The sequence below is a fragment of the Ochotona curzoniae genome, unplaced genomic scaffold (assembly GCF_017591425.1).
Source record: "Ochotona curzoniae isolate NIBS_2020 unplaced genomic scaffold, NIBS_Ocur_1.0 contig_43, whole genome shotgun sequence".
NCBI lineage: Eukaryota > Metazoa > Chordata > Mammalia > Lagomorpha > Ochotonidae > Ochotona > Ochotona curzoniae.
The window spans coordinates 30,454,819-30,471,161 of NW_024466218.1; the positions used below are offsets into that span (position 1 = coordinate 30,454,819).

Consider the following 16,343-nt stretch of genomic DNA (forward strand, 5'->3'; position numbering starts at 1 on the left):
AACCCTTGGAAGCTAAGGTTAGGGTATCAGGATTTAGACAGACAAAGGAAACCCTGCACTCCTTGTCACTTAGGGTTCCCAGGATCCCTTTTGAGCCAACCTTTCACCTTTAGGAATGCAAAGGTTGGGATCTGCAGCACGTATGGAAGAAATGACTGTCAGCAATGGCTGCTCTGTCACGGAAAACTCAACCCTGGGCCACCTTGGACCTGCCCCGGAGGGCTAGGAAACCAAAGGGCCCACATGCAAGGTGATTTCACCTGTAAGATAACCCCTCGGTCCAGTCCCTGAGGGCTTCGTTAGAGGGGTTTCCCAGTGGCTTTCCAGGCTTGTTAGGGAGGCCGGCAGCCTCCTGGTTAATAACGAGTGGCAGGGGCAAATCAGGTTAACACATTATAAACAACTCCAGGGCACAACCAATATCTCACACTGTACTTTATTTTTCTTCACAAAATTAACTGGACAGACAAGAAAAAGTTAATGGCTGTGTGACTTTTTCCAACAACACAAAGTGCCATTATGTTTCATGGTGGCTGACTGGAGACGTACTTTACCTTAACTGTGTAAAGTATGCTTATCATATATTTTTGGTGTCTACAGCATTTCAGGCTATTGGCCACCCCGAAGAATGATCCATTTTAAAAATAACTATGGAAGGTCCAAAGTATGAAGAATCTTGATAACAAAAGCTTTCAATACAAAAATACATATTCTACACTTATTTTATTTAAAACAAAAATAACCCTGGTAACTCAAAAACAAAAGCAAAACTTGGTTTAAAACTTAAAGACACAACCACCAGAAGGAAGCTCCCCCAAAGGAGACGGGATCAGCCATCACTCCTTTAAATGCTACCTTGGAGGGCAAAACTTAACACGCGCTAGATTCAGGGCCCAGAGCAGATGTGCCAAACTGTCCAGTTGTATGGCATTCTGGAGGGCCTACACCAGCTGTAGTTATTGATGCTTCATCTTAAACGAGTGCTGGACAGAGGGTACTGAGCATGATATACAGAACTAGGCGGCTAACAATAGAAATTTGGGTTCAGGTTATCTTCCTGGAATAGCCATGTGAGTGTGCTGCAGTACCGTGTACATTCCATCTGGTATTTTTCATGCCGAGATGTGTATTTCATGTTTGTCCTAGATCATGGATGTCCCAAAGGCACAGAACAGAATGATTTGTTGGGTAAGGTTAAGGGACTTCATACTTACCCAGCTAAGTTTTCCATTGTTTTGTTCAACTTTATTTTCTGTATCATGCATAATAAACAACGAAGAAAGGAAAAAAAAAAAACCAGATCTTCCCACTAACTAGAAGGTTGGCAATGAACCAAATCCTGTTGGTTCAAACTGCAAACTGACTGCCTACATACGCATCACGTGTCTCCAGCTTGAACTTTGCACCACGCTGCTCCGCCAAGCTGAGCTGGCCTTTGAGCTGTGCCAGTATCTTACAGAATGTTTCTCATTTCTTCCAGGAGCGCCTTTATGGAAGAGTTCCGCAGACCCTCTTAAAGGTCCCTTCAACTGACCTGGCCCCTCTGAAAACCTCCATTCCCTGATCCAATCTGGGGAATATTTTACTCATTTAAAAAATCTTCTCACTACACTCTACCTCCCACAACAAATGTCCTTTGTCCCATAGAAATTTAAAAACAAAATCCCTGAAAGATCCAAATTAAATAACAATAAAGATCTGATTGGAACCTTCATAAGCCCGACAATGTAGAATTGTATTTCTTAAAAAGTGTGTAACCACATTTGTCTGGCTTGCAAAAGACAGAGTCAGATCAGAATAGGATTTCAACTGAATCCCCTAATTTCCTTGGGACAGCTTATATTTCAAGTCCTTCCTGTTTTTTTCTGATAGAGGAGGTGTATGTTACTAACTATAAGTGATAAGAAAGTATGAGAACAGTCATTGACTTCAAAGGACAGCTGGAATTAGAGTTTAAGTTCACATTTATAAAGTATTTGTTTTAGTATAGCTTTACAAATATATACTATTTGCAGTTCTGATGTGAAAGCTAGACATGTGTTGGGATTGCCCTATCGATTTACACAGTCCTGATCCTTATAAATCACCCCTCTGATTTATCATCTCCTGCTGCTCTCCCCACACAGGACCAGGCCTAGGTCTTTAAGTGGTGGTACTAAGCATTTCCTAATGAACTGAAGTACACAGGTCAAAGCCAGGCCTGAACATTCAGAGATCTAGAGAGTTGGGGCCACAGTTCCAGGAGGGTTTGCAGGAACTGTAACAAGGTCCTTTCTCAATTCTAAATGGGACTTTAATCCAAATCCGAAACCTACACAGATCAGGATGAGCTGTTTGCAAGCCAGTTAGGGTGGACCAGGGAAATTCTAGAATGCTCTTTGCCCCATGGGTTCTTTTTAGAGCTAGGAGTTCTCACTCAGACCCTGGGCAACAGAGGACTGGTTTTCGTGCGTTAAGGTCCTGGTGTGTATCAGCCTGCAACACAAAATACTTGAGTCTGGTTCTCTGTTGCCCAGTTGGAAGATGAGAAGGAAGCAAAAAAGAAAGCGTAGCTGAGGCTTTTATGTACATTCATTTTTTTCTAGGGTGTTTTTAACAACAAGACAAATGCAGTATGAACACCTGTGGAGTGAGTGCTGCCACAGGATGCATAGGGCATTTACTGGGGAACCAGATAACCAAGCCCATGGTAAGGGGTGGCCCCACCTTGATCAGTCTACTGATATTTATATATATATATAAAATATATACATACAAGTTTTTTGTTTCTTTTTTTAAGATACTCTGCAAATCCCAATTTGAACAACAAGAACAAAAACTACAAAAAACAAGCAGGCTTTCTGGTATGGAAACCATCCGTGTTGTCCTTGATTGTGACGTTTGAAGCAGCTTGGAGTGTACGGCATGCCAACTCCGTGGACATGATTCTGGCAGGATAGCAGCACCGGACTTGATACTCCATATTCATCACTCCGAAAATGTAAACCTTTCATGGAGATAATATTTTGCTTAAAAATTAGAAGCATTTAAAGGTCTGATTGTCCCGTTTCCTGAGGCCCACCAGGGAGGTCTGAAGTGCAAGTTTCTTGCTTTCCCAGGGAGGTGACCACCCACACTACCACCTTCGGGGGGCCTCCTCCCCAAGGGGCAGCCATGGAACCCATGGGGGGCGGGGCGCAGGGCTTTGGGTGGGTCTGTGGCAAAGCAGGTTGTGTAAAGTAACTCCCTAAGGGCCAACCAGCAGAGCCAGATGCTAATCCATTTGGTCATTCCCTGCCCAGATTTTCAACCATTTGAACCTCATGGGCTTAAACACCCATGCACAGAATCCCAAATTATGTGAGTAAGATGCCAACTTGTCCAGGGCCAAGTAACCCTTCAAGACGCAGGGCAAAGGGACAACAGATGCATCCATGGCCCTACGTGGGCATGGAGATGGCAAGCAACTTGGTTAAAACAAAGTGGCCCTGTGGTTAGCCAAACCGAGGCTTGCCCAGATAGCCATGGTTCAGGGCTCAGCCCCCCTTCTCGGAAACAGGAGACAAACATATTGAGTGGAAAATGATTGTTTCTGTTAACACATAATGTGGAGGCCATAACTAAATTCCATGATTTCAGAAAATGCTGAGATGCCTGTATGTCTTGAAAAAGCAGCCTTCAGAATAGCAACCACAGCATCAAACACTGAACATAGTACATTCCAAAGTGAATACAGATAAGTGGACTATAATGCAGTAATGCCACAAAGTTATGCCATGAATGTCTCAAGGCTGATTCTAAGCTTGGGAAGAGATGTGGTGGTTTATTACCAGAGACCTCACTTCTGCTACTTCCCTACAGTTTCCCACCACTGGTTTTTCTTTCTGGTTAATGCCCCAGGATACACAAATAAGCTCCTCATGTTCCACACCTGGAACTTTTTTTGGTTGTTGTTCTATCAGGTTTTCAAATAAAAACAAACTACAATGACAAGATAATGTTTTACATGTTAATTCCATAGACAAGGGTCAGTGAATTCATGACCTCTCATTTCAACGCTGCCTTGAGGATTTATGACTCTCCCCAAAGGCTTCTGCAGCCTGGCTTTTGACTGCACAGACAGGCCCATGGCTGTGCAGCCAACACATGTGCGCCTTGGCTGCGACAGGCCACCTCCTTCCTCTTTCCTCACACCCCATTTAGGGAGCAGCTGTTCAGTCTCTCTCTGCGGGGAGAGACCCAGTGCCCCCTTTCCTGTCCACCACAGTGATGCAGTTTTCAGGGGGAGCTGTGGCCCTTGGGGCTCCACCATTCCACATGAGGACAGGCCTGCCTGCCCGTCTGCAGGCGTTAACAGGCCCAGGACCAAGTCCTACTATTGCTTTCTTTGACACTGGACGTCTGAGCTCCATCAGCTTCCAGATGCCCAAGGACCACGGCACTCTGCTGTAAAGCCTGCGGAGGAGCCCACAAGCACCAGGTGCAGTGCCAGGGCTGAGGCGGAGCCGGACACAGGGCAGTTTCTCCAGACGTGAGTTTGCTGGGTGCAGGCACTTGCAGCAGCCTGGCGCTCTGGGGAGCTCCAGCCTTCCTGTGCTCAAGCCACTGCCTTCAATTACAGAGGATTCTGCTTCTTGCTCAGCCCCAGCCAGTCCTGGGCATGGGGGACTGTGTATCCAAAATAGATCAATATACACAATCAGGGTTTAAGGTACTGGTTGATGTGGTATACATTGCTAAAATGCTGCTTGATACTTCTTGGCACAATCGGTAGCTTAAAAAAATACTTCTCTGTGGTTTAAGGGCATTGTGCTCCCCTCGCAGTCCTTGGACATGGGTATTGCAGCAGGGGCCACGCCCATCTGAAGTTCCAGGGTGGGTTTTGTATTTTTTTTTTCCTGCAACTAGATCTGTACCATGTAAGTCACAGGCCAAGTGTCAGTTCTTCAGGCCAGGGAAACAAGGATTTCCCAATTCAGGTCCCAGCCCACCCCCCCGCCCTGGGGCAGGTAAACGTGGCTTAAAAAACCACCATCCTCCTGGCCTAGTGGAGTCCAAGGGGGCTGGCTTGCCAGCGTCGAGCACTGAGCCTGCACTCTTGTTCTTCAGATGGTGCGCCCGTGCAGCCAAGACAACAGACAAGAAAGCCACGTGCCTGGGCAGGGGGAGGCACTCAGCCGGAAGTACATGGGGCACTTCTGGCCCACTTGAGTTAGACAGGAGTTTGGACGGGACTGTTTTAAATAAATAAATCTTTTTTTTTTTTCCAAGTGTAAAAAATAAATGCTATTTCCCTTTGGCAGTAAATAGCTGATTGGACCTTTTGCCTGGACACTGTCTTGTGTACACGCGGGGCTTGCTCATGTTGGTTTTGCAGACCCAACTTGGGTTCTTGATGCATCACTGGCAATGCATATTATGTCTACTGCTTTAGTGAGCCTTTTGCATATTTGTTGGGAGGTGGGGAGCAGGCCTGGTGACTTCACTTGTGGCCCAGGTAGGCGCCCAGGGTGATACATGCTCCCACCAGGGCCAGGCTGAGCAGAGTCTTCAGGGATACCCAGGAGAAGTCCGACAGAGGCCGCACGCTGGGGCCATACAGCTCCACGAAGGCGTCCTGCATTGGGCAGAGAGAGGGAGAAAAGACTGAGTATTAGAGAGACACAGCACAGAACCCAGCCTGCAGGGAGAAGCATGTACCCAGCCTCCCTCAGAAGCCTGGCAGGGCAAAGGGAAAACGCTCCCTGGAGGCTGGTCCTTAAGGGCCCACCTTCTCTCACTTCCCGATCGGGAACACATCTATGTGCTTGGCTGATGGACACGCGAATGCCTATGTACGAGATGCATATGTAGGAGACAGGCAAGGGCAAAAGAGAAAAAGCAGAGCAGCAGGCACAGTTAGAAAATACTGGAGGCCTCGTGGTGTTTACTCCTATGGAAATTACATCCATAGGAAATTAAAGAGCAATGACAGCCCTGGTGGCTTCCACGCACCTTTACTGAGAGCCCATGGCCCTGGCAGTGTCTCTTCCATGCCCCCTTACTGAGGGCCTGTGGCCCTGATGGCTTCCATACACTCTGACCAAGGAGGGCTTGTGGCTCTGGTGGTGGCCCTTCCATGCATGGGATGCCAGGAACTATACAGGCTGCTGATGTGCCTCTTTTAAAAACATTCACTCATTTAAGTTTGTGTATTTGAAAGGCAGAGACAGAAGGATCTTCCACCTGCTGGTTTACTCCCTAATTCCAGAGTAGGCTGAAGCCAGGAGCCCAGAATGCCCTCCAGGTCTCCCAAGCAGGTAGGAGAGACTCGAGTGCTCGAGCCACCACCGGGGAGTGCTGGTTTGAGCCCCGGCTGCTCAGCTTCTGGTGCAGCTCCCTGCTAATGTGTCTACCACCTTGGGTAGAGCACTTGGGTACCTGCCACTCACAGGGGAGAACCAGACAGAATTCCTGGCTCTTGGTTTTTGGCCTGACTAAGACCCAGCTGTCAAGGTTATTTGAGGAGTGAACCGGCATATGGCAGATCCCTTTCCATCTTTCCCCCTCTCTCTGCCTTTCAAACAAATCTTAACAAAACCTCACGTTTTGCATCTGAATGAGCTTATCTTCTAATTCCATTTTCTGTAAGCTTGTTCAAGTACATACATATTTATTATAGTTTATTTAACCTGTTCCTTACTCAGTTTTATAATTATAAACAATATTACAATATATCCTTGTACATAACTTCTTGTCTACTTGCTCAGTTGTGTTAGAAATAAATTCCTAGAAGGGACTAGCCATAGCAGTTGCTTCCTAAAACCACAAGGGGCTGTACTGAGCCAACTTCACTCTCAAGGTGGCTGGCAACCAGTGGCACCTGTTACAGAAAGCAGGAAGGGCTTAGGGCAGCATTTCATGCTGAAACGCTGCTCCCCAACGGACATTTAACAATGTGTAGAACCATTTTGAGTCCTTATGATTGGGATGGAGTTGTTACCAGCATCAAGTGGGTTGAGGCCACAGCTACTGCTTAACATCCCACACACCTAGGGCAGTCCCAATCACAAAGAAGACCCTGGGCGGAAGTGCCAGTTATGCAGGTGCAGTGATCACTGACCACCAGACGATGGGCCTCCCCAGCAACCCCCTAAAGTGGTTCAAACCATCAACAGGCTGGTTAGTTCACCCAAGAAAAAAAATACTCTGGGTTTTTGGAGGCACTGAATTAACTTTTAGAGGGAGAAGGTGTGAGGGTATTCTTCTTTATATAAAAACAAAACAAAAGAAAAACTTTTAGGGGCCTGGAACAGTAGCCTAGTGGATCAAATCCTCGCCTTGCACATGCCAGGCGACCCTGCTTCCCTTCCAGCTTGTGGCCTGGGAAAGCAGTGGAGTACAGCCCAAAGCCTGGGGACCCTGCACCAGTGTGGGAACCCGAAAGAGGCTCCATGCTCCTGGCTTCAGATTGACACAGCTCCAGTCATTGTGGCTGCTTGGGGAATGAATCAACGGAACTGAAGATCTTCCTCTCTGTCTCTCTTCCTCTCTGTATATCTGACTTTCAAATAAAAATTAAATAAAATCTTTTTAAAAAACCCCTGTAGAACATGTCTAAATTTGAGTCTTGATAGAGCAAGGCAGTGGATGTACATGATAGATGTGATGGGTACTGCTAGCGCAAAGCTCTGGCACAGTCACAATGCATTTGCCTTGTCTCTACGCCCCTAGGAACAGGCAGGAAGGCGTCGGAACTGATCAGGAGCACGGGACACTGTGCCTCCTAGCACCCCAGGGTCCCACAGACCGAGGTGTCAACATCCAATTGTTCGTCCTCTGGGCTTTTCCCTGAGGACAGGCCAGGAGGGCCCCAATTCTTCCAGTTCTTCTGGGTGCTGACCATGGGTTTTCTGCAATATGGCTTGACTTCCAAAGGGTCAAGGTTGGGCCCTGAATCCTCTAAGTCAAGCACAGAGTGGCAAAATCTGCAGTGGTCTGAGTCCCAATCTCCTGACCTTTCTGGGACATGGCGCCCTCCTGGGAGAAGGTAGGAAGCAGGACCACAAGTCCTGCCTGGCGTTTCTCCTAGTCTACCTTGTTTATGGCAGGTGCAGAAGAAATGCCCCCCCCCCCACTGCCCCATCACGGTCCCCACACAAGCAACAGGGACCCGAGAGACCATTTTTGATGTCTGTGGTAAATACAAATGTTATTTCTGAGTGAAATGAGCTACAGGGACATCCCTTGACCCTCGGCGCATGGGACTTTGAGGCGAGTCCAGGGTGAAGGCCCAGCTCCTGGAGCACATTCCCTCATGCTGGGCCTCATTCACGCCATACTTGTAGTGAGGATTCCCAGTGGCCACTCAGCGCCATGTACGGGTGTGGCCCTGAATGCGAAGTCTTTGCCAGTCTGCTATCTTGCAAGGCTGCTCTGCACTGCCCATGCCTGCCTCTCGCTGTGGCATTCCTGCTAGGCTGGCATCTTGCAGAAACAGGTGCCCGCTAAGGAGACAGTTTCTGGTGCTGGAGAAAGTTGGGAATTTCTACAGAAATTGCAAATGGAAATGAACTTATCCTATGTTCTGGTTGGTGATGGAATGTGACAGTGCACCACCCCTCTGTGTTTCCTCATAAAAAACGGCCAGCTAGTTGGAGGCCTAGGGAACAACGTGCTTCACATTGAACCTCCCTCCACAGAGTCGGCTTGCTTCTCAAACATCCTGATTAGGGCGATTTCCGAAGTCTGTTTGAACAGTCTGTCATTATTTGTTTAAGATTAAAAGCCATTTTTAAATAAACACATGCTCATTTCACGTATTGAAAGCAACAAAGAGGAGAAACAAAACCTGGACCATCGCCGCATGATTCTGCCAAACCCCTAGCCTGTAGCTTGAGGAGGGGGTGTGCCACTTGCTGAAGCTGGGGCTGGCAAAAAGGCTCAGGGGACCTCAGGAACATGCAGACATGCTGAGGCTCCGACGTGAAGGGTCCCCCGTCCGAGGGGGCGGGTGGGGCTGGCTCTGCTCTCCTGCTCTAGCAGCTCTTGCATGAACTTTCACTCACACACACTCCTCCTTGGATGCAGCCAGCTCTGCCAAATTTTCCTTTTCACTTAAACTTGATTTCAATTAAGATTAAAAAGGAAACTGATCGAGTGGCAAAAACATGCACCAAGAGCACTTGAACTGTCAGATTCTGACTCCAAGACGTTTGTAGAGGTTCCCCAGAAAGCCACCACAAGCTACCCCAAACCAGCAGCCACCACACTCCCTCCCAGCTGGCCTCTCCTGCCTTCCTGGGTGTCCATAGCGCCCTGGAAACCACACCCACAGACTCTTCGGCAAGTTTTCCTCTTCCTCATCCCTACATCCATTCGCCAGCAGAGCTCACTTGGGATTGGGTTCCTCCAGAAGCCGACCTTAAGACAAAGATCTGAGTGTAAGCAGTTTATCGGGGAGATGACGCCAGGAAACTCTAGCAGCGAGTGGGGAAGTGGAGAGAAAGGAGCAACCAGCCAGGCATGAATTCTCTTATTGAAGAGTTACTATAGCTGGCGATAGGAGCCTCATCCGGCTGGTGAGCCTGGGAGCTGGGGCTGCACATGCACCCCTCGTTGTCCCACTGGGGGGCTAAGGAGCTGGGGGGCTTGGATAACAGTGCCTGCCACTCACTGGTCCTCCGCAGGTGTAGGTCTCCCCAGGACTTCCAGCCAGTCCTGCCCACAGTCACAGGAAGCCCTTTGGTGGGAGGGGCGGTGGGAAAGGCCAGGGGAGGGCAGTGTGGCACTGGCCGGCATGGGTACTACCTGAGTCCCTAGGAACTTCTCTCTGCAAGGTTCCCATTTCAATCTCATCTCTCTGCCTGCAGTCTTATCTCCCCCGCCCACTACAGCCACCACTACCCACTCAGAATCAGATCCCCTGCTTGCTTGCAGATTCCCCACATCCGAGTTCCCACCCTTTGGCCCCCAACTTCATTCCATTGCTCAGCGTCTGTCACTTTAAGTTGAGTGTGGTTTATTCCTAAATAATTCAATGCAATCCTTTCTCTGCAGGCAACTTTTCTTCAAACCCCCACGTTGAGCTACATAATCCTCCGCCGGTCCCTGTGCGTGGTATTATATGAAGATCATCTGTTTACACGTCTGTCTTTCCCATTCAGCTATTAGCACCTGGAGTTGCCAGACCACGTTTTATTTATCTTCAGATCCCTGGAGCATGTATCTGTCACATACAAGGCACTCAGCAAATGTTTGTGGAATTGAAATATGCTGATTTCTTTTACCATGCAGCAGGTTTTCCAAACATATCCCAGTAGATGATGTTTTTTTTTTTTTTAAGGGAGCATTCAAAGGCCAAATACATAACCAGTTTTAACAAAATCCAGGACTTAAAAAACAATTTTTTTAAGCAACTAGAGCGTCTTCTGGCAGGGGCTGGGGTGCAGCCATTCATAAGGGCAGTATTCACAGCAATGTGTGATCTCACAGGTTGGTTGTGGGTTAAGTCTTTTCCCCGTGGCTCTTACCTCAGTACACTGCCAATCTCCAAGACAGGCATTAGCCCAGTGGCTCTTTCCAAACTGCTTTGACCACTTCCACTTGCTCCTCTGCCTGAGAGGTGCCTGCTGGGCTGTGCGGACTGGGAACTTACACTGAAACATGTGGCCAGAGGTATGAGAACAATAATGCGGGGCCCTGGCAAGAGGGCCTGTGCTGGGATCCACAGTGCAGGACAGGGGAGCTGGGCTGCAGCCAAGAGGCCTTTCTGGACACCCACATTACCAACGATGCCTCACACACACGATCAACGACGGACTCCACACACGATCAACTCCTCAGTGCCTGGAGCGACTGTCACTGCTGACTGCCACACCAGTGAAACCATCAGGAAACGGAGGGGACAGCAGGGTGCAGGGAGAAGTCCACCCGGTGGAAGTTAAGGAGGCCGTGACTGTCCTGACGCCAGATGTGGCTGGGCACAAAAGGAGTCTTGGGCAGCTCTGGGCAGCTGTGAGTGGCAGCCAGCGGAGCGCACGCAAGGAAGCGAGGGCCTTTTGCTCCCTGCAGCAAGGAGGAAGTGACTGTATTTCCCCCCCCCTTATCATCCGCTGGACAGGATTTCCTCCGCGGCCACACTGAGCTGAATGAGCCAGGGGAGCAGCTCTGAGGAACACACTGGCAGGTGGCTTAGGCAGGGGAGTGTTCCTCTGGGTCCCTCAGTGAGCCACTCTTCCTCCCTCCTCCTCCCCTGGCTCCCAAAACATTGATTCTGGGTGTGGGGGAAGAGGAAAGGGAAAAGAAAAACCCTGGGGCCTCCAACCCAAGGACACACAGCTGCCTGGCCCGAGGCAGAAGAGAGCAGTGTGAGTAGGTCTCTACCAGAGTTTTCTTGGCGAATAAGAGAAAGTGACCTTGGAGCGACTTTGGGCCCAGGGGGCAGGACTAGTTGGATTACAGGCCTGGGACAAGAAACCTAATCTAAGTGCCTCTTGGATAGAACCAGAAACCTGTCGGAGAAATGGCAGGAGATGAAAAGCCCAAATAAAACTTGCCCGCCTACCAGAGCTGGACCTGGGCAGCACTGATGTATTTTGTTATGCAAATTTGGCTGAGGATGCAAATAAGGCAGAGGCCCTAACCGGAGCAAGGGGGACTGAGAAATGAGCAGCCTGGATGGCCGCTTCCTTTCTTAAATGGGGCATAGTCCAAGAGGCTTTGCAAGGTTGTGGGATGCCCCGGCGAACCTGCAGCCACAGTGCCAGGCCAAAGGATGCCTGGCCATGTCCACCTGCTGGCAGGGACCTCAGCCCAGATCTGGCTGTTCCCTAGGCAGGGCCTCAGAGAACACCTTCCTCTAAATTGCCATTTGGACTGGGTGGTAGGTGCGGCAAAGATAAATTCCCCCACCACACCAGCTATGCAAATATCTTAGGGAGAGGCCACCAGCCACCTGTGTACGCCCTCCTTCCTGCACGGAGGTGTGATCAGTCCAGTGCTTGAAAAGACTTGGGTGGAAATGGGCAGAGAAATGCATTTACAGCAAAATAAGCAGCAAATATGTTAGCCATTACGCTGCCTGATTCATCAGGCCTGTGTAACACACCATAACAAGGGAGAAGTAATGACCACATCTATACTCAACTATGAAGTCTCATTTTCACTGGCTTGTTCATTAGGTCCCAATTGCAGGCTCGCAAAATGCTGAGGTGTTTTAAAGCTAAACAGGACATGGGCTTTGCCCTTTGCCAATTGCTTGCTGATACCCTAGTCATGCATTCACAGCACTTGCAGGATGCTCAAAGACGCACGTGTTCCCCAGGCCAGGAAAGAAGGTCCCAAGCTGCTGTCCACATTTATACCCCCAGGAGTGCTGTGGAAGGCGCCCTTCTGCTACCCCGGCAGAAGGGCTTTCAGAGTTTCGGCTTTAGAACAAGGTTTTCTTCCTTCTTCCTTACCTTCCTCGTTTTTCTACTGTCTTTCAGCGTGGGTTTGAGTACCCGTCAGTGTCTAGCGGTCAGCCTTGGCTTGTTTGTGGGTTAGGCTATTTCACAATTTGATGGGAACAATCACTTTATGGCATTATGTCAGGTATGGAAATAGGTGTGGCAAAATATCTAATTAGAATTTGACACAAAATGGGCCAAGGAATTGCATTTGGCCAAAACTATGCAAAGGGCCAGAAAGTACATGAAAGACCACTTGATGGCATTTGGTAAATGCAAATTGAAACCCTAATGAGATAGTCACTTCACATTTGCTAGCATGGCTATGACACATGGTGGCCGCACACACTGGTGGTGGGACTGTAAGATGGTGATGCCTATGTGGAAAATAGCTGGGCAGGTGTCTCAGAGTTGAACTGAGTTGCCACATAACCAATTCCTAAATATATACCCAAAGCAAGTAAAGACTTTCTTCACATAAAATCTGTACGTGAATATTCACATCAAAATGAGTCATGATCACTAGTAAGTGAATCCATCTGAATGAGCAGATAAAGTGCAACATATCCATATAATGGGATACTATACAACCATAAAAAGAGCAGCAAAAAGAAATGAACACGATCACATGGTACAGCAGGAATGAACTCTGAAGACATCACTAAGTGAAAGAAGCCAGAATGAAATGTCAAATATTGTGAAATGTCCCCAACAGGCAAGTCCACAGAGAAGGGAAGTAGAGAAGTAGTTGCCAGAGACTGGAGAGAGAGAGGTAACAGGAGTTAAGGCTGACGGGCACAGGGCATCTTTTCGAAGCGACGAAAAGTTCTGCTCTTGGACCACGGTGATGGTTACCTAAGGAATTGATGGCTGTAAATGGAATTTTGTGATACACAAATCATATGTCAAAACAACCACTCCTTAAGCTGCATGAAAAGAGAGACTGAACTGTTTTTAGACCATATAGAATTGGATAGAAGTTCTAGCTGTTCTGTAACGCTGCCTTGCAAGAGGACCGGGGAACAGGACCCTTAGGACCTTTGCACCATGTCATCCTTCAACAAAGCAAAGCAAAGCAAAGCAAAGCAGAAAGCCACTAGAGATTTGCAGGATTCTGGCTTTGTGCACCACCTAGGCTCACCTGTTGATGAGCATATTCTTCATCCTTTTTCATGTACCCTTTTGGATGTGACTCAGGATTATGTCCAAAACTGTGTCACAATAATTCCTGCCAGGAGTGGCTCTCTAGATTCCTCTCCAAGGAATCTGTAGCTCTCTCCTCTCCCCTAGGTCCACAGTTGTCCCAGAGTTTCCTGCAACCAGGCTCTTCTTCTGGGCCTACTAACCAGAGCCCCTGCTTTGTAAACTGGAACACCACCAAGTGACCCTCAATAATTTCCATGACTTTGATCAGTCAGCATCAGCATAGATGCTGTGTGCTCTGCGGGGCTTGGCAGCAGGTGCGCATGCCTCACTGGACGGTTCCTGTTGGGACCAGGCCTGCAATGTCCCACTGCCTGCCCTGCGGCCTGGGACCAGACAGCTTGCCAAGCCTTCTGCCTGTATACACGCTGCTGCAAGAGTTAATTCATGAAAATATGCCAAAATGAGAACTGAAAGCAGATGCTGGCTAAGTTCTGCAGCTTGGCCTAATCGCTGTCATCAGGACGCCGTTGCTGGGGGTGAGGGAGAGAAGGTTGTTCATTGATTAAACACCCAGGGCCAGGGTGGAAGGCTGAATGTTTGCTTCTCACTTGTTTAAATCAGCAAGTGTTGACTGAGGTTGGTGGTGTGGGGAGTACAAAGAAGCTGCCTTTCCTAATAGGAATTTGCTGAAAGTGGCCTCAGCCCTGGAGGGGGAATGTGCTGTGGTAGAACAGAACAAAGTAGAGCAGCTTTGCTCAGGTGGCATCTGCAGAGCCCAGGGCTCTGGCAACCCCCAGTGTACCCTGCTTGGCACACAGGACCATCCCTGAGCTGTTTCGTGGGAGTCCTTCCTGAGTGGGCTTTCAGACTCTGTCTTGAGGAATCTACAACACTCAGCCAGCACCTCTCCAAGATCAGTTGAACTCCTGATGTTGCTTGTCTTGCTGTTTGGGGTATGGATACAGAAGTGATCAATTCTGTCAAAATCTCCCAGCCTGCTAACATGCCATCCCAAAGCACTCAAAGACATGATATCCCTACCTGCTCCCAGCACCCTGATTCTGCAGCCTGGCAAGCATTCACTCTGAGCTGGTGGAGTGACCAGGATGCCCCTCTGAGCAGCCTGTAGGGGAAGCTACCCTTGGTGAGGGAGGAACAGCTGCCAGCCTCTGTGTTCCGGAGACAAGAGAGGGGCTGACACACAGCAGTGACCCCTGTGGGTGTGCTCCGCATAGGCATGCTAAGACTTAAGACAAATCTGCTTTCATTTTATAGTTGATGATTTAGTTCAGTTCACCTGGAAAGACTCAACATGAACAAAACCAGATGCATCTCCAAGTACTCCACTGGCTCTTTCACAGGCCTCTTCCTTCCTCATCAGATGGACTTCCTGTGTCCTGGGAGGTCAGTAGGCCTCCAGAGGAGCACCAGAAGGTACAGGGTCTCTGTCAATGACATCAGCTGTGAGGAAAGACACATGTCGATGCTGGGATGCACTCGTCAACACATGGACCAGAGACAGTGTGGCCTGTAGTGTGAATTGCCGCGTACATGTCAAGGCTCTCAGACAGGGTGCTTAGTGCCCCTACACTTAGGGCAATATATACAAACACACAGGGAGAAAACACACAGACACACACACACACACACACACACACACACACACACACACACACACACACTCGTGATGAGATTCCAATGAGAGTAGGAGTTGAAAAATCTCCCACCAGCACAAGCTCCAGGGGGATAGCTGGCTATCTCAATACAGGGACACCTTCCTGCAGCAAAGCAAGTCTGGTGTGCCCATGAAAAGGGCCAGAAAACTACATGTGCCCATTGGACAATGCCTGTTCAGTATTGTAAGCAGCAGTGCTTAAAAGGAAGAATCAAAAAGCCAGGCCTGTGGGTGCTCAACTTCCAAGGCAGCCATCACCGATGTCATGTGAGAGGCTGACACACTGCTGCTCCTGGTGTGGACAGTCTCCGGCTCCTGCACAAGGCACTCCCAGGGTTGCTGAATTGGAAATGAGATTTGCACCAACCTATTAGGCCTTCACACACTGACCACTTGGTGGGGAAAAGGGCAGCTCTGGAATTCGTGGTGGCCAGTGCTCATGTGTGCATGTCTGGCTCTGTGGCCCCACCATCGCTGGTTCTTGGAGCAGGCAGTTCAAGCTTAATTCAATAAGGCAAGCACTTACTGACCATAGCTCCCCAAGACCATAGCTCCTCCAGGCAGGCACCCCTGATGTCACCCTCACCACTCAAATCAAGTGCCCAGGAAATGCTATCCCATGGGACATCCATAGGGGCACATTGTTGGAGAGGCTCGGGGAGGCCTTTTAGGTCAAGCCAATTGCTGCTTCCCAAAGGGAACCTCAACCAGTGTAGGATCCATGCGCAGCACGTTTTTTCATAATGGAATCGATGCTGACTTTGAAGGGGCTTTCACTGGTGAGGGTGGCCTGGCTCGTCTCGCTTTGATCTATCCCTTGTGCATATCTGAATCAAGCAATCCAACCACAGTCAAACCACTTATCAAAGTATTTATTTAGTGTCTGTTTCTGGCCAGGCATTAAATCTGGATGGGGAGGAGAACTGGCGTGCCAAACCCCATAAAGTGACTTTTATAAATGTAAGAAGAGATACCCAGCAGAGACAATTGCACGCCTTGCCTCGAGTCACACAGCTCGCAGTGGCAAAGCTAAGGCTCGAATCTAGCACACGGCCTGGTGCTTTGCCTGCTGGGAGCAAAAAGAACATGCAACATCTAGTCCCTGGGAAAACCAG

General features: G+C 48.8%; 1 protein-coding gene across 1 annotated transcript in view; it reads right to left on the reverse strand.

Moving 5' to 3' along the window:
- Positions 1-422: 422 nt before the first annotated feature.
- BCL2 (BCL2 apoptosis regulator) overlaps positions 423-16,343 on the reverse strand; it is a 161,850-nt gene continuing 145,929 nt past the window's right edge. Inside the window, exon 3 of the mRNA XM_040985090.1 lies at positions 423-5,596. Within this exon, the coding sequence (XP_040841024.1) occupies positions 5,462-5,596 (135 nt within the window). The 3' untranslated portion in view covers positions 423-5,461. The remainder of the gene's footprint in view (positions 5,597-16,343) is intronic.